Source organism: Paramisgurnus dabryanus, chromosome 9 (assembly GCF_030506205.2).
Source record: "Paramisgurnus dabryanus chromosome 9, PD_genome_1.1, whole genome shotgun sequence".
Classification (NCBI taxonomy): Eukaryota; Metazoa; Chordata; class Actinopteri; order Cypriniformes; family Cobitidae; genus Paramisgurnus; species Paramisgurnus dabryanus.
Genome location: NC_133345.1, coordinates 32,438,999 through 32,464,339, shown reverse-complemented (window position 1 = coordinate 32,464,339; position 25,341 = coordinate 32,438,999). Strand labels below are relative to the sequence as shown.

The window sequence follows — 25,341 nt, the reverse complement described above, 5'->3', positions numbered from 1 at the left end:
AGTTTCTCCTGTCTGAACATGATGAGTATATTTATAACTCTTACAGATCATTTACTCTGTACAGTAATCTTTAATCCTCTACTGACTTCTGTTGACATGATGACGTGCACGTGACACAATTCATATTTACAGATAGTTTACTTTATTACAGGAACAACTTTGCACGACATTTTGTTTATTGGCTCTCAAAAATAACTTTACTCTGAGGATTATTTACTGTAGTAAAATGTGTGACAATTTACCCCGGTCTTCACTCCCCTCCATCCCTCCCTCCCTCCCTCCCTCTCTCTCTCTCTCTCTCGCTCTCTCGCGCGCGCGCGCTCACTCTCCCTCTCCCTCTCTTTTGTTTATTGGACTGAGAAACACATTTACAGTAGAGAGGTCCTGTGCGCGTGACCGTGCTTTATGATGGATTTTATTGACGCTATCAAACGCGTGGAATGTTGCGCTGAATTACGCGCGTCGCGACGCGTCAGGATCGCGCGACGCTTTCACCGTTAGAACCGCTGGAGCTCAACGGGTACCACATTAACCTTTACCATGTTTAACCAGGTGTTTTATAGGTGTGAATCACATTGAAGCTAATCTTTCATCATGACGGTATTTTACTGTAAGGACACGGATATTTTGACTTTATTTGTGTAGTAAAATCAATTAAAATTCATTTAATGTGTTTTTATTTTACTGTAAACTCTTCTTATAGATGTTTAATGTCACTTTATGTTCACCATAGTGCTTTTAGGTACTAATAATATTGTAATGTTGTGTATAATTGTAATAATCTTATACATAGTATAACACAGAATTTATGTTCACAATATGTTACCTCTGATTATGTGTCTTACTGCTGATGTACTGACCTTCCGAGGTCAAAGGTCAACTAAAGTCTAAAAAGAGACACGTGATTGTTTGTTATGTTGAACTTGAGTGACAGGTGTGTTCGTGTGTGTGTGTGTGTGTGTGTGTGTGTGTGTGTGTGTCTATTCATGTACAGATCTGATCTCTGTTATCAGAATGAGAAGTGACGATCTCAGCATCAGGTGACGTCAGATTTCATTCATACTAAGAGACTTTACCACACAGTTACATAGAGATGTGTTACCTAACACCTGGTTAGTTTCTTATGTCAGTCAGTATTGATGTAAATCTGTCATGTTGTGTTTGTAGAGTTGTTATTGTGATGGTTTTCCTGTGGCCTGTTCTCGTGTGTCATCATGAAGAAAACCAAAGAAAGGTAAGAATATCAAACAGGGACTTTTATTTAAAAGTGCATTTCATCTTATCATCACATCACACACAACAAATCTCACAACAAAATAAAGTGCAGACTTGATTTTGTGGCTTTACCTGATTATAAAGACATTCATGACCAAAAACTAGTGATGCACCGATGTATCGGCCGATTTTTGATGAAGTTGAAACCATCGGCATATCGGCAATAGCACGAGAAAGGCCGATACCGATTGTTTATTAATTAACTGCATAAAAAAATCCATTATATGTAAAAAAAATGAGTTAATGTTGTTAATAAAATAAATGCTGAATAGCAAAAACCACCTTTGAAGATTGTCATGTTGTCTTATTATATTTGTTTTAGCTTAATTTGTGCCTCTCTTATTATGTTGGTCAGTTGAATGTTAATTAGATCCAATCCATGTTCAGTAAAAAATAATTTGATGCAGAAATAAACTAGCTTATAGACCAGCTGTATAGTATTGTATACAAGTGTTTAATATCGGCATCGGCCCAAAAAATCCTATCGGTGCATCCCTACCAAAAACATAAAATGAATGAATGTTTAATCAACCAGTGCTGATGATGTAAGAGACCTGACCTGAGATCAGTTTATGTGATGAATACTGTCGCTGGTCTGACGTGATGTGTAAAAGTGAACAGACGTGATCTCCTGAACTCTCTGATCACAGGTTTAGGTTTTAGGGTTTGGTTAAGGTCGGCTGGTCATCTGTTTAGTTCTTCAGATTTACACAGGATTTTTATAACTGTGATAGACCTCTACAACACTGTAAAGTCATCTTCTTAAGGATAAAACAGAAACACAATAGTTTCATGCAGAATGATGCATCTGAATGACAGAATTACTGTGGTAATAATGAGTTTGTCATTGTTTAAAAATAAAGCCAGCAAATAAAACTAAGTTATAATCTTTTTGTTTTTCTTTTGATTTCTGAGATGTTTCATGAAATGAGTCTGGATGTTACATTGAGACTTGCAGCTGGATGTTTTAGTTTTCAGTAATATTTTTGCTTCACTCTTCTTGAGAAAATAATTTGTGATATTATTTGATTAAAATCAGAAGATGAACGACTGCTGTGATCGATCTCTCTGTCATTATCAAACAATTTTCTTGTATATTTTGTACTCTCTAGTTTCATATAAATGACTGTGGTGTCTGCTAAATGCTGAAATATTTCTTTTCTCAGATCCGGTCTGCGGCTGATCCTCAATCGTCAGGGTCGTGGGGATCCTGGGGTCCGTGGCGGGACTGTTCCCGTTCCTGTGGTGGAGGACTTCAGGAACAGACCAGAGTTTGTTTGCCTCATCACGGTCTCCAGTCTTCTGTAAATCCCACTCCACAGACGGGGAACGCTCACTCGTGGATACCACCGAACAGACCCGGAGGAGAGGACAGCTCGGATTTAAATCCACCCAGACCGAGAGAGCAGAGACCACTGAATGGATTAAGGTTTGACAACAGCTTCCATGTTTGATTTTTAGTTTTTAAAACCACTGGTCTTTAACTATAAAGATATATTGATGATCAGGAAGATTTTTCTGTTTGACCGATCTTTTAAAGGAAATCCAACATCAGTCCAGGCACCTACGCTTACGGCAGAGCATCTTTACAGAAAGATTTCACGTCCAAGCACAGACAGAGACGCTCTGCATCAAACATCTCACGTCACAGAGCCAGAACGCATCATAGGAACGTAAACACGCGTCAGCATCCGGCCCGGGTTCACATACAGCAGCCCGGTGTGACCCAGACCACAGCGACATCACTGCTAACCAGACACAACGCTCCGCTCCCAAACACCTCCTGTCCTGGATCACCAATCCAACACAAGATCTGTAACATCATGGTAAACTTCTTAAGTTTAACACATTACATATCTATACATCTATACCTAAATACTAAAATAAAAGACTAAAATAACACCGGATTAGAAGTGATCCAGTGACCGGTGAAGTGTTTATATGTGTTATAAATTCACAGGCCTGTCCGTCATCAAGCAGACCAATCAGAGAGCTGCAGTGTTCTGCGTTTAACACACGCCCCTTCATGGGTCGACTCTATAAATGGGAACCTTTTCATGACGGTGAGATGAAATGATTTAATATTTGATTTGAATGTTGATGGTCTAGTCAGGAGATGAACTCACTTCTGATGAAACACTGATGTGCTTTCTATTCAACGTGATCATCTCTCTTTGTTGATTTCTTCAATCGATCGGTCAATCTATCAGTTTCTTTCCCTGGTGATCAAACACACAAAAAGTATTAAACTCAATCTTCGCTCCTACAGACACGAATGATACTGCAGATCTTTACTGTCTGATACATGAAGTCATAATACAAAGATATTTAATAAATAGGGGTGTAAATGTAAATAACGACACACTATCGATTTTGCAAGGCGATATTATGCACAGTTCTTTCATATATTATGGCTCATTTATCAGTGGAAAGTCTTTATCAATATAAAATCATTTTAAATTTAAAAATCATTTAAAAGTTCATTTAAAAGTTTGAAGAACAGTGATATAAAAATGCTTAAGTCATTTCCTGGAGCTGTGTGTTTGTCATGGTTCTTCTTCTGCGGCCCATTTTGAGTTTCTGCACGAGACGAGAGCGCCCTCTGGCTTTTGGATGTAGCAGCGTTTACCGTAATTCATAGAGAAGCATCGCAAGAAAATTGCACGATTTACACCCTTATTAATAAACATAAAGGAATGACGTGTTACTGAATTTCTGCAGCTCATCTGTGTGTTTTGGTGCAGGTGACAATGAATCGGAGTGTCAGCTCAACTGTCGGGCGGTCGGCTTTCGTTTCTATGTCCGTCAATCTGATGACATCATTGATGGGACTCCATGTGAACAGAACAACTCGTCTGTCTGTGTTGCTGGAAAGTGTGAGGTAGGAATCACGTGACCATAATAAAGAAAAGAAGTCAACATTCGGTCCCAAATGTTTTTTTTTTTAGAGTCAAAGTGATGACTTGTGTAAATTTATGTAAAAAGAAGTGTGTAAACGGTGTGTAGTGCAGTGCTGTATGTGGCCGCTGGAGGGCAGTAAAACATCAGGATCCTGTCTGTCTGTCTGTGTACATTTGCTGTTTGGGTATGAAAAGTTTGCAAAGCTACAGTTTTTCTCAGCCTGGTTTTAAATCAACTGAGCATTACATTCACAAGTCATAAGTATATTACATTAATTTACAATTAACTAAGAATAACTGTCAACAAATAACCGAAATGGGTAAAGATGCGGGAGGTGGGTGAATCTCAGGTGCTGGTTGCTAAAACCAAGCGCACGTAGCTTTACGGTAGTGACAGCAGTGGCCACCTCCTTAATATTGCAGATGTTTAAGGCTTAATATCATTTAAATGGATGAGTTACAAAAACATTGTAGTTGTCATGAAGGGCAAAATTAACTATAAAGACCAAAATCACTTTTTGTATCAGGTTGTAAACACATTGTTTTCTGCCGTAAAATTGGGCATTTTAACATAGGGGTCTATGGGAATTGACTCCCTTTTTGAGCCTTTAGCGGACAGTCGATGAATTACAGTTTAAATCACTTCTGTATTGGCTTCATGATTTATCATGTTCACTGACGTAAACATTTACTTTTGAGAGATAAACAAAAATGTACAGGGTTTTGCATGACATCCATGATGTTGTGCAGTTTGTACGAATCATTCTGAGAAATGCACACATTATTTATTAGATTTAAAAAATGATTTGAGAAATGCTTCAAAGCAACTGAGAAAAACTGTAAGAAGCACAAAGTGCCATCCAAAAGGAGATATTGTCTTTAATGGAAACACTTTCCAGAATGAACGACTCCTTAAAGTCCATAAAACAGTGGTTCTCAAACTTTTTCGGCATTCGGCCCCCTTGTGTACGGTGCATCCCTTCATGACCCCCAAAGACATAAAACATTCCAGAACTTTTAATAATTTGAATTAAACAAAACATATTAAATTATAAAATGTATTGCTCTTGGTCTTGGTTAGTAGCTTTCTGAGGTTTTATTAATGTATGATAAATTCATGTATTTTATAAAATGTCATAAAACTTGAGCCCCCTTGGCACAATCTCAGTTTGAGAACCACTGCCATAAAGGAGTCCGTAGATTTTATGTCTTCCATAAAGTCAAACGTCACAAAATCTCTTATTTAAATAAATCCTTTCAGACATGAGGAAGAAAAGTGCAGCTTTAATATAGATAGAGAATGAGAAACATTGTACATTTGAAATCATGTTCATGTATTCTAGCAGACCTCAAATATAAAATGATGAAGCTGTTGATCTTTATATAATCTCATATCTTTGAATACTGTTGAATTTTTCCATGTATTCAGTTCTTCTTGGAGAAAATGACATGTGTTGTGTTATTTTAATAAGCTTTAATTGTTGAAAGCACCGTCTGTAAAGACACACAGACACACAGTTGCCTGCTTAGTGAATTATCCACACTTTCATATCCAGCTGTGCTTTTTACAAAACTCTCACTTCAACAAATCCTTGAGAAATGAGACGTAACACAGATGCTGGAATAACAAGGTCTTTATGAGAAGTGATTGGTGACATGTTCACTAGTTTGTTTCCCACACAGATGATTTGAATTCTTCAGTAAGCTCCTACAGATCAGACAGAAATCTTCTGGAGTAATGAGAGGAATCTTTAGGAATATCACAGATAATTCCAGCATTAACTTTAAGCTCTTGATATATTGACAGACAGACGGACAGACGGGTTATTATAGTTTCTCATGCAGAGAATCTTTTTTTATTGTGTGTGATGTAAACTGAGAGCTGTGAATGATGCTGAATTTGACTGTATATACAGTACAATACTTCATTATACAGATGATAAATGACACTTTAGAGTATTTACTGTATTTTAAGGCACTAAATGAATTCATCTCATGTTTTGTGGGAGATGTGTTAAATCAATCAAATGCAAAAGCACCATACTTCTGAAAGTTTTTGTGTAAAAATGTTTGTCATTTTTACTTTCAAGAATCATAGCAGAAACTCTTTTAACTCTGTTACCAAATAATTTACACTGACTTTCGTGAAATGATGCAAATAAATGATATAATAAAGTCAAGAAGAAGCATTATCTGAATGTTAAAGATATTTAGTTGAAAAGAAAAACGCTATTTTTGAGCTGTTTTCTTAACTCTTTATGAGGTGATGATATGAATACAGTGTCTCTATCAGATATGTGATGTGATTTCTTATCCACGGTTACTTTCAGCCCTCAGCGTCTGTTTCTTACATTACTGTACTGTATTTATTACTCTACTGACACATCACATCTACAAACATTAAATCAAGTTAAGTTTATTTATACAACACTTATTTACAGTCCTGCATTCTTTTAAATGAACTTGACATGAAAGCTGAGGAAAAGGAAACCACAGAAAACCGGAAAATGTATAAATATACACAGTAAATAAATGCAGCTTGGAAGTCAATTCAACCTTCTTTATTAAGTTTTGACCTGTGATAAGTTAACATACAGTTAGCTATAAAAACAAGTTGAAATTGTTTAACTTAATTTGTTAAGTTAACATAACATAAAAATATATGTTGATTTGACAAAAATGATGCATTTTTACAGTTTACAGAAAAAAATTTAATTAGCAAATGTTATTGTCTTCATAAATAGATTATAATCTAACTAACTGGTATTTACTTTTTCTTTGACCTTCAAACATTTAGTCAATTAATATGATAAACTGATTACTATGTATTAAACTTGACTTATATTAAACTTTTCATCTAACATGGAAACGTAAGACTGTAGCCCAATTATTATAATAAAAAAGATATTAACAGAATACACAAAGCACTAAACTAAGTTAATGTCAGACTCATCTCAGAAGTCTACCTAACAGCAGCAAGCAACCAAAATGTCACTCATGAGGGCTTTTCACACTGGAATAGTTAACCCCGGTTATTCTAAACCCTATAAAGAATCCTGGGTTATCTTTTTCACGTTTCACACTATGGCTTTTCACACTTAAAGCTTAACTCTGGGTTATCTTCATTCTAAACCCTGCTTTTAATCGCGGTTGTTTCACACTTGTAATTTAGAAGCGGGGTTATCCCTAAAATTAACCCAGGGTTATGAAACTCTGCTCCGAAGATTATGAATACCCAAGGGTTATCTCTTAACCCCTGGTTAAGTTCGAACAGTGTGAAAGCCCTATTGGAGCATTAAAAAAGAGAGGATATTTAAACACACACATACACAATCTCAGTTGTATCCTCTTTTATTTGATCAGTGTAGTAACACCACAGTAATCTCATTCAGAAAATTCCCACCTCATGATCCTCCTCCTCTCCTCACATCCGTTCCCACTTTTCCTTCTCTCCACCCCTTCATTTGCTCAGCTTTCATTGTGTGTGTGTGACGTTTAGCTGTGATCTGCAGTGATGACACAATCATTCAGAGAGTGATGCGTGTGGTGATGATGATGATGATGATGATGATGATGATGATCTCTGCTGTGGTTCCTCTGTTTCTCGTCTGTGTCATGCGAGTTCTTGGAGAACCTTGGGTCCAGGTCTGTGTGTTTCTCTCTCTCTCTCTCTGTGTTTATCATTATAAGAGTACAGTATGGATTAAGTTACAGTCAGAGGTTTGATGGGAATGAAATATTTCTATGTGTATATTGTCAGAAACTCATCTGAAGTGCTTGTGAGTAGAGTTGAGTCTTTACGATCTGTACCACGGTATATTTACACAGCTGTCAGTGAACAGGACTGTGCTGTGGTTTTTACCTGAGATGCACACAAACATTCATCTGTATTGCTTTAAACAATCTCATCTTCTAGTTGACTTTGGTTCCTATGATTAAAGAGTTTGTTTTAAAGCTCAACCTCAGTGAAGTTTATTTGCTGAATCATCATTCATTGGTTCACTCGCTCTACTTTATTGTGTCTTTGATGTTTCTGTCAGCGTATACACGTCTATAAAACTACTGAATGTTTTGCACAGATGCTCCTGAGACCACACGAACTCCACCGCTTCTTTCTCTTAATGTGTCAGATCAGATACAGTAGAGATACAAACACCTCAGAGATCTCATGAGAGTGGCTTTAATGACAGATCTCTGTCTGTGTGTGTCTGTGTGTGTCTGTGTGTGTCTGTGTGTGTGTGTGTGTGCGTGTGTGTCTGTGTGTGTGTGTGTGTGTGTGTCTGTGTGTGTGTGTCTGTGTGTGTCTGTGTGTGTTTATGATCCAGCTGTAGCCTTGACCTCGCTCTTTGTGCGTCCCATCATCAGTTTCACAGACATCAGGTCGTGCGGTTCGTTCCACAGGAGACGTTTCTATAATGTCAGCGCTAAATCACAGTAAATACTGAAGACTTGTATTTGATTTATTTCTATCTTAGATGTCTTTAGGGAGATATTTGACTTTATATGTTTCATGTCTCCTCTCTTTTGTTTTCATTGGATTCAGTTTTGAAACTCCAGGATGAAGGCAGAAAGGTTTTTAAAGAAACTGTGAGGGGTTTGCTACTGAATGAGATTGTTTGCGTCTTCTCTCTTCTCAAAGTTTTTATTTACCCATCAGTCAGAAAGTCAGCTGATTTAAACATCATTCACGTCTGCTTCATAAAGTGAAGGAATTACATGCTGAAGTTTAAGACACAAAGCAAACCCAGCTTACAGGATGAAGTTTATAAAAGTGTTTGTTTGTGCAGCCACGTCTACGGCTGTGAGTCTGCCGTCAGTGTAATAAAAGAGAACAGTGGCTGTTATCGTTCTCATTAAAAACCTCACAATACATTTTCACATTTGTGGCACACATGCCGCCGCTCGCGTCCACCACATGGACTCCACATGAAGTTTAGTGGGAGGAGTCCAGCGAGAGTTTGTAACAACTATACAAACATCATCAATCACACAAACACACTTCATCTGAACCTGGATGAATACACATGAATATAGTCAAATATTATCAGAGATCATGTCTCTCACATTCATAATCAGCAGATCTGCATACATTTAATATTCAGTTGATATAATAATCAAATGATTTATAATCATCAAACTCATCAGTTTTACTCTTCTTGAATATTTTCTCTTTTTGTAAATGTGAAACAGTCATTTTATATTTCACCTCAGTTATTCTCTTCATCATTTGTGACATTTAAAGGATTGTGGGAAACGAGTGGACAGCTGCTGGATCTCAGCCCAGGGCATCATGGGAAATAATCCAGATAGATATGGAAATGTTTCTTTACAGTGTATAGGTGATTTAGGCGGTTTGGCGTTTATTTAATAGCAATAATCCACAACACACTGTTCTGTTTCATGTGTATGAATGTACTTTTATTCAATATCTTTCATTTCCTTTTGAAATCACAAACAAACACAAAGAGCTGTTTTGATCAGATGACCTGGAATGTGTCCGGTCCACCTGAGGGTTTAACAAAGATTAATAATATCTTCAGACAGTTTGTGTCTAACTATCCCATACGGTAAAAAAAAAAAAATTCAAATATAATTTTAAATATATTACAAAATATATAAAAATGGGCAAAAAATATTTGTGCTGAATATATTTTTTGGCAATTTTTTGTATATTTTGAAATATATTTTAAAGCATTTATATTCACATCACATTGAAAGAAAAACTTTGTATGTTACAAACTTGTAAACAAAAAAATTTAAAAGACTGAAATTAAATATATTTTAACGGCAAAAATATACATATCATTTTATACCTACTTATGTTTAATACAAACTTTAATATTTTGGCTAGGAAAATATATTTTTTGCTGTGTGGGTTGTAAAATTAGAAATGTATTTGTTACCCCTGAAATACCTTTTGAAATATATGTTAATATATGAATGTTAAAACTAAATGTATTTTCAAATTCAAAAATAAAATTAAGCAGTACTTTCTACAAAATGTATTTAGCATATATTTAAAACATATTTTTGGCCAAATAATTTTTTTTGCAGTATGTAATTATTTATGTTATTAAATGTAAAATATGAAATAACTCAAGCTATCAGTGACTCGGTGTCTGTATGAATCTGCAGATTGAGTGTTCAGACACATGACCTCTATTGAAAGTTATTATAAACTTGAGGATCACATTAACAGATTATTTATCTACACAGAACTCAGTAGAGAATATAAATATGAGCGATTCTCTTTTAAAGATGTTTTGTGTGTAAATCAGTGATGTGAAGTTTCTCTGTGTATCAGACGGTGGGCTGTGATGATCTGGTGTCTTCAGTGAAGGTTCGTGATAGATGTGGTGTCTGTGCTGGAGATGGCAGAACGTGTAAGCTGATCTCAGGTCTGTTCCAGCACAGCCTCTCTAAAGTGGGTTACCACAAGATCGTGGAGATCCCACTGGGTGCTACTAAAATAAACATCACAGAGATGGTGAAGAGTAGAAACTATCTGGGTGAGTAAATCCTCATTTAACTAGCTGCACTAAACCTTATGTCAAGGTCAAGGTTTGTTTTAAACAACATCAAATGTTTTTGTCAGTCCCTTTCATTCATTAAGCTGCTAGACACACCCACAATCAAATTATTCTCTCTGTATGTGTGTGTGTGTGTGTGTGTGTGTGTGTGTGTGTGTGTGTGTGTGTGTGTGTGTGTGTGTCTGTGCGTGTGGTGCAGCTCTGCGCAGCCGGTCTGGCCGATCCATTATTAATGGAAACTGGGCCATTGACCGTCCAGGAATGTACGAGGGAGTAGGAACCATGTTCACATACAGACGACCCAATGAGATCACCAGCACCGCAGGAGAATCCTTCTTGGCCGAAGGACCCACCAATGAGATCCTGGATGTCTATGTGAGTTTGATTTAGTTTAAAATAATCATGGTTGGTTTTCTGTGATATTTAATACAAACATTGAGTGTCATTCTGCTCAGATGATCTACCAGCAGCCCAATCCAGGCGTTCGTTATGAGTTCCTCATGCCTTCAGAGAACCCTGGAGACCCTCAGCATGACGGTGGGTTCTGTTCTCTCACAACCAACTTACAAAAATCATCACATTGGTATAATTAGAAATGAATATTATTATCCCATAATGACCATTAAATAAGCCATGTTTATATAACATAAACATGTAAAATACAGTGCTGGGCTTGTGTTGCTCCACAGTAAATGTTATAAACAGACAGGCTGGTTCTGATCCGATCGGCCGGAAGGGTCCAGAGGAACGCGAGCGGTCAGGTGTGAACAGGAATCCAAATAATCAGTTACCTGCTGCTCCTCACCCACAAACACCTAAAGAATACAACTGGAAATTCACCGGCACCACAGACTGCAGCGCCTCCTGTGGCAGAGGTCAGAATTACATCAACTTTATTATACAGAAACAGATATTGCACACTGGTGAAATAAAGAATGAGTTATTTTGTGGGAAGATTCCTAACTGTTTATCTGAATCTGATCCTCATGTCACACGTGCAGGTAGCAGGTACGGCATTTTCAGCTGCGTCCATCGCATAACGCACGCGCAGGTGTCGAGCGGTCTGTGTGACAGCAGTACCAAACCCAGCCTGCAGGAGGAGCCCTGTAACGTTCAACCGTGCCCGGCATTGTGAGTCTCTCCCTCTTCATGATGTCCATATTGATAAAAAAATGTGAATATGACAATCAAGAGCACTCGTGTATCTGTAAATGTCTCTTCAGCTGGGATATCGGCGAGTGGTCCGAGTGCAGTAAAACCTGCGGTCTGGGAACGCAGCATCGCCAGGTTCTGTGTCGTCAGATGTACGCCAACCGCACTTTAACCGTGCACGGCAGTCGATGTCATCACCTGGAACGACCGGAGATCAGCAGCACCTGTCAGCTGAAGATCTGCAGCGAGTGGCAGATTCGCTCGGACTGGAGTCCCGTGAGTGACAGCTGTCAGTCACAGTCCCTCTTCCCCGCTGATTGGCCACACATGTGAGGACTGTGAGCAATAGCCTATCAGCAGGGGCAGTGGGTGAAGTTTTTAGTCTGTGGGAGAGTCATTCATGAAATATATCAATCTGCTCAGGAATAAAAAAACAATGCTTTTTGTATGTGTGTGTTTGTGTGTGTGTTTGTGTGTGATCAGTGTTCAGTGCCCTGTGGTGTAGGTCAGCGGTCACGGCAGGTGCATTGTGTCAGTAATGTTGGTGATATTGTGGAGGATGAGGAGTGCAACATGCAGCTTCGCCCCGGTGATGTGGAGAACTGTGATGTGGGTCCGTGTACAAAAAGCTGGTTCTTCAGTGACTGGGGTTCTCAGGTGAGCGCTAGAACAGGTTTTAAAGGTGCAGTGTGTAAATTTTAGCGGCATCTAGTGGTGAGGTTGCGAATTGCAACCAATGGCTCAGTCCACTGCTCATCCCTCGCTTTTGAAATGCATAGAGAAGCTACAGTAGCTGCCACCTGACAAACATGTCATCTTCTGAGTCAACTTAGTAAAAAGTTTGTCCATTAAGGGCTTCTGTAGAAACATGGCGGCACAAAATGGCGACTTCCATGTAAGGGGACCCTCGGTATGTAGAAAAAAACGTCTCATTCTAAGGTAATAAAAACCTATGGGTTCATTATGAAAGGTCTTTATACACCCCTGATTATATAGTTTTTGTATATTATTTTGCATTTCTGTCAAGAGATCCTTCTTAATGTTACACACTGCACCTTTAATGTTAAATACAGACCAGCTGTCTCTGTGCATTAACTCATTGTTTTTACATGTTTCTCATGTCAGTGTTCTGCAGAGTGTGGCGTGGGCATGCGGACACGCAATGTTTTGTGTCTCACCAATCACATTAGTAGTTTACCTCTGGAGGGTTGTGGATCTGAGCGCCCCCCAGAGGTGCAAGCCTGTAACAACGGCCCATGTGAGAGTCGCACGGAGTGGTTTGCAGGACCCTGGAGTCAGGTAAGCCCACATCAATTGTCATTCCCAATGCAATAAACTGTGCTTTGTGTTTATTGGTGTGTGTGTGTGTTTATGGACGGTTTAGTGCTCGGCGGAGTGTGGCCCCGGCGGACAGCAGAGGGCAGTAGTGTGTTTGATGAGATCAGATGAGGGCTTTACTGTGACGCCCCCGTATGAATGTTCATCTCTGGACAAACCTCTAAGCCAACAGAGCTGCTTCATCAAAACCTGTGGAGCCATGTGGTACCACACAGACTGGAGCACGGTGTGTAAAACACAAACACACACACACACACACACACAGATTTGTGTTGAAGTTGTCATTGGTATTTCTCATGCGTGTGTTACAGTGCTCAAAGTCGTGTGATGGTGGTTACCGTGTGCGAGAGGTGCGCTGTATCTCTGATCACATGATCACCACTGACAGCTGTGAGGAAACATCAAAGCCACACGTCAAAGAGATCTGTAACCCTGAGCCCTGCCTTCCTGCGATTGGTCAGTTCTGTCATATATCACATTTAAAACTCTTTATAATGACTGAATGTATTTTGAATCATATATGATGTGGACACGTGTCAGTGTGAAGCTTTTTGTCTGTGTGTTTTTCAGATGAGAAATGCAGAGATAAATATTTCAACTGTAATGTGGTGGTCCAGGCGCGTCTCTGCGTGTATGATTATTATAAGTTGGCGTGTTGTGCCTCCTGTACACGTGTAGAGCAGAAGATGTCTGGACAGCGGAGACACAGATACAGTCCATGAAGGTCACTGTCACATCAGAAGATCTCATCACTGCAAGATAACAGAGACGACTGTTTGTGAAGAGCATCTGAAGAACAGAAGAGATGTTCATGATCAGATGATTGAACTACAGAGGAGAGATGGACAGCAACTCTTTCTATGAAGAACATCAGCATCACTTCTGAGAGTCAAACTCTTATTATTGATCTCCAGTGGGTTCCTCTGAACACAGAAACATGTCATGATACCTCAATACTGAAGAACTGCGTTTATTGCAGGATTAAATACTGTATGTGAATCAATCAATAAACCTGTGAGGTCTCCTATAGTCATTAACCATAGCAGTGATTCACAGTTGTATATAACAAATACAAGCGCAAAACATTTGCTGTTAAAAATTTAAAAAAGAGAAATTTAACAACTGGTTACTGGATAACAATGGTATTGTGAATTATTTTTAGAAACACGTTTTTTTTTTTTCTTTACCCCGCTGTTATAAACAGTGCTCTCTCTTTCTATGTGTATTTATATTTTACACAAAATCAGAGTTATCAACATCTTTATATATTCACTGTAAACTAAAGGCCAGTCCTAATAAATATAATCAAATGTAAGTCAATATGAATCGTGATATATTGTCTAAACTCTAAAACGATATAAAGTCTTCATGTTAAATCAGTCTGATGTAATAGTCATTCAAATTCACCCCAAAATTGTCTCTTATTAATGCGGTCAAATGTATGGAAGCCCATTTCCGCAACATAAAAAATAATCATGCTCTGGTAAGTCATAATTAGGAGATAAACTTACTTTAATAGTAATAATTATAAGATAAAAGGTCAAAAAAAAATGTTGAAATGATGATTTTAAAAAGTGTGCGCACGTAAAACTAAACGCGATAATTTCACCTGCGCACACAATAGTTTCACGTGTGTACGCGAAACTAAACTTAATTTTTTTCTCCATGTCCCCTTAGGGGCTCTGTATAAAAGTCATAGTTATGAGATAAAAAAGTAAAAAATTATGAGATAAAAAGTAATAATTATGAAATAAAACAAAAAAATTATGACTTTAAAAGTCAGGGGTTTTATCTTCAAATTTTTGATATAATTCAATTATTTTCAAAATGATGACTTTAAATGTAATAATTATGAGATAAAACTTTAAAATGTTGACTTTAATTTTTACACAATTATGAGATAAGTCATAATTATGAGATAAAACGTCTAAATGATGACTTTATAAGTAATAATTATAAGACAAAACATATAATTTTGACTTTTGAAAGCAAATTTCAGAGATAAAAAAAGCCATAATTATGAAATAAAACGTCAAAGTTATAACTTTTAAAATCATAGTTATGAGATAAAAAAGTAAAAATTATGAGATAAAAAGTAATAATTATGGAATAAAACAACAAAATGATGACTTTAAAATGCATAATTATGAGATTAAAAAAGGTCATTATTATGAGGTAAAAATTCGAAATTATGACTTTAAATGTAATAATTATGAGATAAAAAAGTCATAATTCTGAAATAAAACATCAAAAAGTCATAGTTATAAGATTAAAAAAGCCGTAGATAAAAATTCGAAATTATGACTTTAAAAGTCAAAATTGTGACTATAAAAATCATGAGAAAAAAGTCAACATTATGACTTTAAAAGTGAAATTATATAGAGATAGAGTCGGAATTATGTATTTGTATCTCATAATTATGATTTACCTGAGCATTTATGAGTACAGTTGTAGGAGCTGAGCGCGTGTCGCCCTCTTGTGGCCAATGTGCAATGACGTCACTCATCAAAAAACTTGACTACAGAGAACAAAGCCCTACTTCTTTATCTTTAACAAGGAACTTAAATCCTACCTGGACACTCTCTCTGTATCTAGCAACTCCAAAGCCCTAAGAACTGTCTCATTGTGTCATTTATATGACATTTACTGATTTTGTAACATGCGTTGTAACCCCTGGCATTAGTTTTGTATGTTCTCATTAGGTTAATAAAAAAAAAAAAAAAAAAGAGAGAACAAAGTACGTTGTGTGAATACGTTGAGTATGTCATGTGGCATTGAACAAAATGTGTTTTATACTTGTTGATGATATTCAATAAAAAAGAGAACAAATTACGTAATCTGAGTACTCAATTTGGTATCTGAAATTTTTAACTTAACCAGGAGTTAAACAAACGAGCGCGTGGATAATTGTGTTTGTGTAATAAATGCCCATGAAAGATTACATTGACACAAATTAATGCTATTAATTATCGATTTACTGAGGATTAACAAAACCAGCATAGATATTCTTCAGGCGGAAATAATCTGATGATACTCTGTGTTAAACGGAAATCAATCTGAATGATAAGATTTGTATTTGTCATTAGGCCTGCAGGCTCGAGGCTGTGAAAGCGTTCATTCAGAATAATTCAGTCTCGTGATCGCGCGCGCGCGCTCGCACGTAGATCAGCTTTATCGTCAGTTGAGTGTTCTTCTCATGAGTTCAGTTTCAATGATGCTGAAGAGAGAGATTGTGAAGAGAAGGAGAGATGTTTTCCTCTCTCTCTCTGCTCTACTGATGCTCGTGTTTGCTGCTCTTAATCTCGTCTCCTACACCGCTAAAAGTTTCCAGACTTCAGCTCGAGTCCGACGGGATGCAGGTGGGATTTTTCTAAATATCTTCAGTTGTGTGAATGCAGACGGGTTGACTGCAGCTCTTTATCTCTGTGTGTGTGTGTTTTAGATAATAATGAGACAGACTGCATCTCATCACAGTCCTCAGAATTCCCGGAGGGATTCTTCACTGTACAGGAGCGAAAAGATGGAGGAGTTCTCATATATTTTATCATTATAGTTTACATGCTTCTGGCTGTTTCTATCGTGTGTGATGATTATTTCCTCCCTTCTCTTGAGGTCATCAGTGAAAGTAAGTACACAGAATCAGTGACATTTGCAAGCTCTAACTCCTTAAAAATATTTTTTTAACACCAAATCTAGCTAGTAACACACATATTTAACTTTTCAAAATTAGTATTGGTCAATCTCAGGTCATTTTTCAACATAGTTTCTATGTGAAGGCATTTTGGTTACAGGACTGAGTTGTAGTATAGATTTAGCAAATGCATGAAATATAGATTCATCAAATATCTGATAATAGCATGAAGACACTGAGCAAATTCTTGTGATTTGCCCTTTTTATTTTAAAATAAACCAAAAACATCAAAAAATTGTATATATTTATAATGTTATATATACAGTATATATATATATATATATATATAGCCTTAATAGATAGGTAACAGGACTGAACATTAAGATTGACATTCACAGCATCAATATCATAACATATACAGAAAAGAAAATGAGAAAAGTTACTTTTGATCTTCACATGGCCTTCAGAAGATCAAGATGATGTTACTTCCTCTTGAAAATGTGACTTGTGGGATATTCCTACATTTTCAGAGGGGGGAATGTGACAAAAATGTGCATTTGATCTTAAATCTTAAGAGTTTTTTAATTGTAAAAATTCTTGGAAGCAAAAAATAATTTTATGCTTTATATTTCTAGGTAAAGTATAGACAGCAGTTTCCCAGACTTAAATGAATGTTTGAGCTGCCTTTAAAACACTTTGTCCTGACGAATCTCATATCAGTGTTTTGCATCTGCACACCAGTATTGAGTTTTTTTTTTTGTAAGGTTTGTTTGTAAAAACTCCTTAAATGTTTTAATATAACTAAGGCCTAGCCCTGGATTAATCTAAACCCTGTCCGCGAAACCGCCCCATAATGTCCTAGGGACAGAAGGGCACAGATTGGGTGGAATACATTATATCAGTTATATAAGACGAGACATTACACATCTGTCTGCTGTACACGTGGTTTCTCCTTCAGGTCTTGGTCTTTCTCAGGATGTTGCTGGTGCCACTTTCATGGCAGCTGGAAGTTCTGCACCTGAACTTGTTACTGCGTTTCTGGGTAACATTTTACCTTTATTTTACCTTTACTTTATAGATAAAACTCATAAAGTTCTTTCTCTTAGAGAGCAAAAAATTTTAAATAAAAATTGGCCAAAAATATTTTTTTAATATATGCTAAATACATTTAGTAAAAAGTAAAGTTTAATATTGAATTTGCATATATATTTAGATTTAACCTTCATATATTAACATTTATTTTAAAGTGTTTCAGGGCCAACATATTCCTAATTTTACAACCTACAGCAAAAAAACATATTTTTTCTGACCAAAATATAAAAGTTTTTATTTAAAAGTATATTTTTGCAGTTGAAAATATATTTCATTTGAATCTTTTGAAACTGTTATGTTTACAGATTTGTAACATAAAAAAATTCTTCCAATTCGACGTGAATATAATTGCTTTTAAATATATTTAAAAATGGGCAAAAATATTTTGGTGAAAAAACATTTTTGTAAATATACTACACATATATTTTTTGTCTGTATGGGTCAGAGGTTTCTCCCGAGCTTATTCATCTCACTTGTCTTTAGTTTAAGAGGAGATTCAGAATAATTGTGTTGACGTATGAGCTCATTAATTTCTCTTTTTAATACCAAAGGATCTCCTCATTCATTATAGAGGTGGTTATTAAAGTGACTGAGTAATAAAATCTTCCTCTGCAGGTGTTTTTGTGACTAAAGGAGACATTGGAGTGAGTACGATCATGGGTTCGGCCGTGTATAATCTCCTGTGTATCTGTGCAGCGTGTGGTCTCTTAACTTCTGCCGTATGTGACATTACACACACACACACACACACACACACACACACACGCTCATGATTCATGCCGTCATCGCTCTGTCTGTGGTCCTCATATCTTCTCCTGATGTTCCTGACAGGTGTCTCGTCTCTCCTGTTGGCCGTTATTCAGGGATTGTCTGGCGTACGCCATCAGTGTGACCGCAGTCATCGCCATCATCTCAGATAACAGAGTTTACTGGTGAGAGTCACTGCACGATCGTCACGTAACTGTCTGAAAGCACATCTCTCTCATCTCATCTCTGGGTGTTTTTCTCAGGTATGAAGGATCGTGTCTTCTTCTGGTCTATGGAGTTTATGTAGCAGTGCTGTGTTTTGATCTGAAGATCAGTGAGTATGTGATGCAGAGGTTCAGTCCCTGCTGCTCGTGTCTTCATAAGAGCTCACAGGAGCGAGAGGAACAGCAGCCGCTCATGGGCTGGAACGACGACAGCAGCGTCAGAACCATCCGACGTTCCCGAGCGGACAGCGGGATCTTCCAGGATGATTCCGGATACTCTCACCTCTCTCTCAGCCTGCACGGCCTGAATGAAATCCCTCAAGGTACTGTGATGACATCATATAGGCCACCTGACAGCGTGCCCCAATCAAATTGTTTAGATCTCATGCAGCGTTTATCTCTCAGAACAGAAGAGTGTGTTCAGGATGCCAGAAAACGATCTGAAGCGGATTCTCTGGGTTCTGTCTCTGCCGGCCATCGTGGTTTTATATCTGACCATTCCCGACTGCAGGAGACGCTTCTGGAAGAAATGGTACATGATCACCTTCATGATGTCTGCTGTCTGGATCTCGGGCTTCACCTACGTTCTCGTGTGGATGGTCACTGTCGTCGGTAAACATACGTTTATTTCATACTTTTCAACTTAGACCAGCCATTCAGTTGCCATTGCAATTAAATCATCTCGTCAATAAGAGAAAACGCTTCTCTGCCAATGACAAGTTTTTACGGCAATCCATGTTATCCACTAGGTGGCGCCCTTACCCAACTTATAAAACATTAAAGGATTAGTCAATTTTCTTAAAAAAAATCCAGATAATTTACTCACCACCATGTCATCCAAAATGTTGATGTCTTTCTTTGTTCAGTCGAGAAGAAATTATTATTTTTTTTTTTTAGGAAAACATTCCAGGATTTTTCTCATTTTAATGGACTTTAATTGAGCCCAACACTTAACTCAACACTTAACAGTTTTTTTCAACAGAGTTTCAAAGGACTCTAAACGATCTCAAAGGAGACATAAGGGTTTAATCTAGCGAAACAATTGTCATTTTTCACAAGAGAAATAAAAAATATGCACTTTTAAACCACAACTTCTCGTCTGCCTCCGGTCATGTGACATGCCAGTGCAACCTCACGTAATTGCGTAATGACGTAGAAAGGTCACGTGCACATCTATGAAACGCACATTTGCGGACCATTTTAAACAATAAACTGACACAAAGACATTAAATACTATCATTCCACATACAACAATGTCGGAACGGTCCTCTTTCTCCACACTTGTAAACACTGGGGCGTAGTTTTGCATACGTCCTCCGTGACCTCTTGACGTGATGACGTATTGCGTGAGGTCACGCTGGCACGTCACATGACTGGAGATAGACGGGAAGTTGTGGTTTAAAAGTGCTTTTTTTTTTTTGTCAAAAATGACAATGGTTTCATTAGATAAGACCCTCATGCCTCGTTTGAGATAGTTTAGAGTCCTTTGAAACTGCAATTTTAAACTGCATTAAAAGTGTTAAGTGTTGGGGTCCATTAAAGTCCATTAAAATGAAAAAAATCCTGGAATGTTTTCCTCAAAAAAAATAAAAATAATAATAATTTCTTCTCAACTGAACAAAGAAAGACATCAACATTTTGGATGACATGGTGGTGAGTAAATGATCTGGGTGTTTCTTTTTTTTAAGAAAATGAACTGATCCTTTAAAGTATCCATGGATTCAAAAACAGTAAAAACTCTGTGTATGTTTTAATCATCACTCTGAATCTGATCTCTATCAAAAGTCCTTCACAAAAAAGCAAACATCATAGAGAGTCATTTGATATATTGTTTTTATATATTTCAAGAAGAAACATTTTCTGGAAGGCATTAAACTCTTGTGAAAATCATAACAAATGCTGCCGATTGCTGGGAACTTTAAAAAAAATGCAGGTGGGGAAAAAGTTAAAACAATACAATCTCATTTCACTACAATGGCATGAAGATGAAAATCATAAATGCACAACAGAGAGAAGCTGGTGGTTTGCTTTGTCCCTTCAGGTGGAACTGTTAGAAGTTTTTTTTTTTGTTTATTAGTTATTGATCATCATTGATGCAGTGGTTTTGTGAAACCTCACTTTTTAACCGGGTGGTCTCAATGAGTCGGGTCACATGATGCGGCTCGCCTCCATTCCTGAAATTCCGGTGCTGTATCCTCAGGGATTAGGATGCTGTGTGGACTCGACGCTCTTTCCCTGCAGTCAGTGAGAACCTCTTGGGGCCGTGAGAAATCATGTGATGTTGTGGCGTATAATAGGATTATTATTCAGTGAACGGTCACACATGTTCACATGACGCAGTTAAACGCCCGTGCTCTGCTGAACAGGTACTAAAGAGAAACGGCTTCAGTGAACACAAGACTCACTCGTGTTAAACTTTACAACCTGCAGGCATTCAGCAAACGCATCACTGTCTGTGTGAATGACGCCATTTATCAACTCACTCAAGATACACTCTTTAAAGGTGCCATACAATATAAAACTGTATTTATGTAGGCACAGATGAATAATAAGAGTTGTGTACGTGATAATGACATATCAATGAGACTCAAAAATCCTTCTTATGTAAACCTTGTGCATGCAAAAGACCACTGGAAAACAGACCAATCTCAACATAACACCAACTCTGACAAAGTTGTGACTGCCGAGTAAGCGTTATACGCTAGTTAATGCTATATGCTAACGTTTAGGCTGAAGTTCTACTATTGACGTTACAGTTACGTTTTGCAGGTCCATACTGAAAAAAAAACCAAACTCACCACTCAGAAACGTCCATTAACAATCCCCAAACAATTGATTATTCCTCAAAATCTGATACAGACTCTGAAGGAGCTGCTCTGAGAAACAGCCAATCAGAGCAGAGCTCAACATTATTATTCTTGACCCTTTCAAATAAGATAATAATAAATCATTTCAGTCTAAAGCCAAATCCTAGGGTTGGAAATGGACATGTAAAACTGACACTGGATCATTTTTGCACTTAATAAAGACACAAACCTTCTGTGTAGATATCAGAGAACAATTTAACAGATTATTACAATGAATTCTTTGGCACCTTTAATACCAACAAACATCTTCCAGTCTCTGTGGATGTAACAGCGTTTGATTCGGGCTTTACTGATGTGTGTTTAGGTGAGACTCTGGGAATCCCGGATACAGTCATGGGAATGACTCTTCTTGCGGCAGGAACCAGTATCCCGGACACCGTAGCGAGCGTCATGGTAGCGCGTGAAGGTAAGCAAGTGCAGCTCCTTAAATGACAGGACATAAACAAGCATTGACGTTTTTTGTTTCTCTCTTTCTTTCTCAGGTAAAGGTGACATGGCCATGTCAAACATCGTGGGCTCAAATGTTTTTGACATGTTGTGTTTAGGGCTGCCGTGGTTCATTAAGACTGTGTTTGTGAACACTGAATCGCCGGTAGAAGTGAACAGTTCAGGTCTGGTCTTCATGTCCTGTACTCTTCTTCTCTCCATCATCTTCTTGTTCTTTGCCGTTTACATTAACGGCTGGAAGTTGGACTGGAAACTGGGTCTGGTGTGCCTGTTCTGCTATATGCTGTTTGCCACGCTGTCAATCCTGTACGAGCTCGGGATCATTGGGAATAACCCCATCCGGGCCTGTGCTGACTGACCCTCTTTAGTTAGTTGCACAGTTGTATATTTATTCAAGTGTCTGACATTACAAATGTACTCGAGCAGAGCCATGAGGTTTATCAGGTCAGTGATGAGTCATTTCTTTAACTCTTGGTTTGTCAAAGGTAGATGACATTTAATGAAGATGAGGCTTTGAGATACACAATCTGTGACTTTATATATTCAAAAAAATATCCAAAAAATATATTAACTGGAATATATTTTTAAAAATATGTTTACAATAAGGTAGTTTTCACCAATATATTTTTTGTATTTTTTGAAATATATTTTAAAATAAACTGTTTATTTTCACGTCACATTCGAAGAAAAAACTATGTTTCAAACCTGTAAGATTAAATATATTTTTAACTCCAAACATCTTTATTATTTTATATTTTATACATAGGGGAGAGCGGGGAACAAAGGACTTTGTCTCTATCATTCAAAAAATATTGAAGTTCAATCAACACACACATCTCTGCTACAAATGAACACTTAAAGTTTGTTTGTGGGACCTATCATTATTGTACAATTACACCTAAAGTGACAGGAGTGCAAACGTTACCCTATAGGTGGGGTTCATTGTAACAAACAGAGGGTTTGTTGTAGCACCTGCTAGAAAATGTACTTCAAACACAAATAATTCAATCAAATTTTGTTTATATACTAAAGGTGGATATTGTTTATATAACTGCCTATAATAGATAGATATCCACACATTCATCCAGCCAGCCATCATCCTTCATCTAAACATACATCTATTATGTAGCAATGAATAGAAATAGATTTTATTGAAATGGAAGACAAAAAATTATAATTGTGAGTTATTTCCCCTGATATTGTATTAACAGTTTTCATTTTTATGAATAGTATTTACATTTTTTTCAGTTCATTATCATTGTATACCTGAGGCTTCAAAACTTTTCACAAATTCACTGAAGATCTTCTGACATTACAGTTTTTCTCAATTGCTAAAACACTAAACCTTATTGTCTGAACCAAATGCTCAGTTGCCTGAACCCACTGATTGAATCAGTCACTCTTTTGGCAAAACCATAAGCACTTTTCACCTGTTTAGACACAACTTGCCAACACATTTTCATTGTGATGCACCCATGCTGCATAATGGTGAACACAGATGACAAAAGTCAAACACAATTACAGCACAAGTGTCACCACTTGAACCCAACAATTCAAAATTGATCACACTTGTGTCTAATGATATGAGGGAACATATACAGTAAGACAGTTCAGAGAGCACTGGTTTGTAAGGCCCTACAATGGATAGAAATCTAAGAGGAAGAGTTTGTGTGAGAGGAGGTCGAGGTGGTCAGCGAAGATAAAGAACATTAATATCTGATGAAATCAGAGTGATTGACCATTTTCTGCATAAGATTTCCGTTTTGTCTTTTTGTACAAGTGCTAAATGCAAAGTTTTTGTTTTGCAACATGCATTTAGCCTACAGTGAACAATAAACATTTATTTCTCAAACTTCATGTCCTGAGCATTATATTTTCTATTTTTCTACGTAGTGTTTAGTGTTTTTAATTTTGATTGACTCGGGGCACGATTTGACAACATAGTTCAGTTTTGAGCACAGATTGAACTGTTTTGAGGTGAAAGTTTGGTTTTGCAAGAACAGTCTGAGGTTTTGTGAATGTAGCTTGAAAATTGGGTTTTGTGTTCACAGTTTAGAGAAAAGGAGAGCAGCATTCAAGAAATGTGTCTTAGCAATCGAGAAAACTGTAAGAGAAAAAGCACAGATTGCTCGGCCCTGTAGAAATATATAAAGTAGCTGTGTTACAATTAACCCTGTGTTAGTTTGTATCCCGCTCACCCCTACTTATACATGTTATACAAACTTTTATATTTTGGCAAGATAAAATATATTTTCTACCGTATGGGTTGTAATATTAGAAAAGTATTTGTTGCCCCTGAAAACATATGTTAATATATGAAGTTTAATAAAGAAATGTATTTTTTTGCCGTGTGGGTGAAGAACCACAGTAGAACACAGACATTTTTTCTGTCACTTCACCAGTTTACAGTTTGGTTAATATTTATTTGTGTTAAAGATTTTCTGTCTAATTTGATCTTATCAAACTAAAATACATCTGTAATAAACTTAAAGGTATAGTTCACCCAAAAATGAAAATTCTGTCGTCATTTACTCAACCTCATGTTGTTTTTTAACTTGAATGAGTTTCTTTATTCTGGTGATCACAAAAGATATTTGGATAAATGACATTAAGCAGACAGTTGATGGTACCCATTGACTTTCATAGTAGGAAAAACAAAGTTGTGTTGTCATGTCATTGACCCTGATTCTGCATTTAATAAAGTGATTTTGTAAAAAGGTATTTTTGTTGACCTCAAATTTTTTTTATTATATTTTTGTTCAAAAACAACCATGCATAAAGAGTTTATTCCTCAGTTAATTAAAAAAAAATCGTATTGAATAAAAATGCAATATTTGTAAAAATGGCTATTTCTTTAAAAATACTACAGAAACATTTCTGTTGATTTTACTACTGATACGGTTAGTTTACACAAACTACACATAAAACTCCTCAGAAGAAATCAACATAAATCTTAAACACACAGCAGAAAATCTCTCCTCTTACATACGAAATCTGTTAATTTCACAAACTAATGACGTTATGACCTTTTTTTATTAAATATAAGATAAAACCTGACAAATTAAGTTTTGTTTAGATAAATCTAGTGGTAACCTTGCACAGGCCGGTAAACACATTGGTCAAAAAATAAAATGGGTA

The 25,341-nt window shown here is 36.9% G+C and overlaps 2 protein-coding genes across 3 annotated transcripts; both read left to right on the top strand.

Annotated features, from left to right (window-relative positions):
- Positions 1 to 348: 348 nt before the first annotated feature.
- On the top strand, positions 349 to 15,944 carry LOC135739858 (thrombospondin type-1 domain-containing protein 4-like). 2 transcript variants are annotated; one of them, XM_065257933.2, is made up of 18 exons: positions 349 to 520; positions 995 to 1,040; positions 1,168 to 1,234; positions 2,442 to 2,704; positions 2,816 to 3,101; positions 3,236 to 3,338; positions 4,020 to 4,156; positions 10,480 to 10,684; positions 10,905 to 11,080; positions 11,161 to 11,242; positions 11,395 to 11,580; positions 11,707 to 11,836; positions 11,929 to 12,133; positions 12,341 to 12,514; positions 12,983 to 13,156; positions 13,242 to 13,421; positions 13,507 to 13,651; positions 13,766 to 15,944. In XM_065257933.2, the coding sequence occupies exons 2-18, from the start codon at positions 1,015 to 1,017 to the stop codon at positions 13,915 to 13,917; spliced, it is 2,691 nt and encodes an 896-aa protein (XP_065114005.1). In that variant the 5' UTR covers positions 349 to 520; positions 995 to 1,014; the 3' UTR covers positions 13,918 to 15,944. The 2 variants fall into 2 exon arrangements, with proteins under 2 accessions (XP_065114005.1, XP_073671897.1); XM_073815796.1 differs by having other exon boundaries at positions 349 to 610.
- Positions 15,945 to 16,342: 398 nt separating this feature from the next.
- Positions 16,343 to 25,259, top strand: slc24a5 (solute carrier family 24 member 5). Its single transcript, XM_065283833.2, has 9 exons — positions 16,343 to 16,554; positions 16,638 to 16,820; positions 17,785 to 17,868; positions 18,534 to 18,637; positions 18,750 to 18,850; positions 18,929 to 19,212; positions 19,295 to 19,501; positions 22,061 to 22,162; positions 22,239 to 25,259. Exons 1-9 carry the CDS (start codon positions 16,392 to 16,394, stop codon positions 22,559 to 22,561), a joined length of 1,551 nt encoding a protein of 516 aa, XP_065139905.2. The 5' UTR covers positions 16,343 to 16,391; the 3' UTR covers positions 22,562 to 25,259.
- The last annotated feature ends 82 nt before the right edge of the window (positions 25,260 to 25,341 follow it).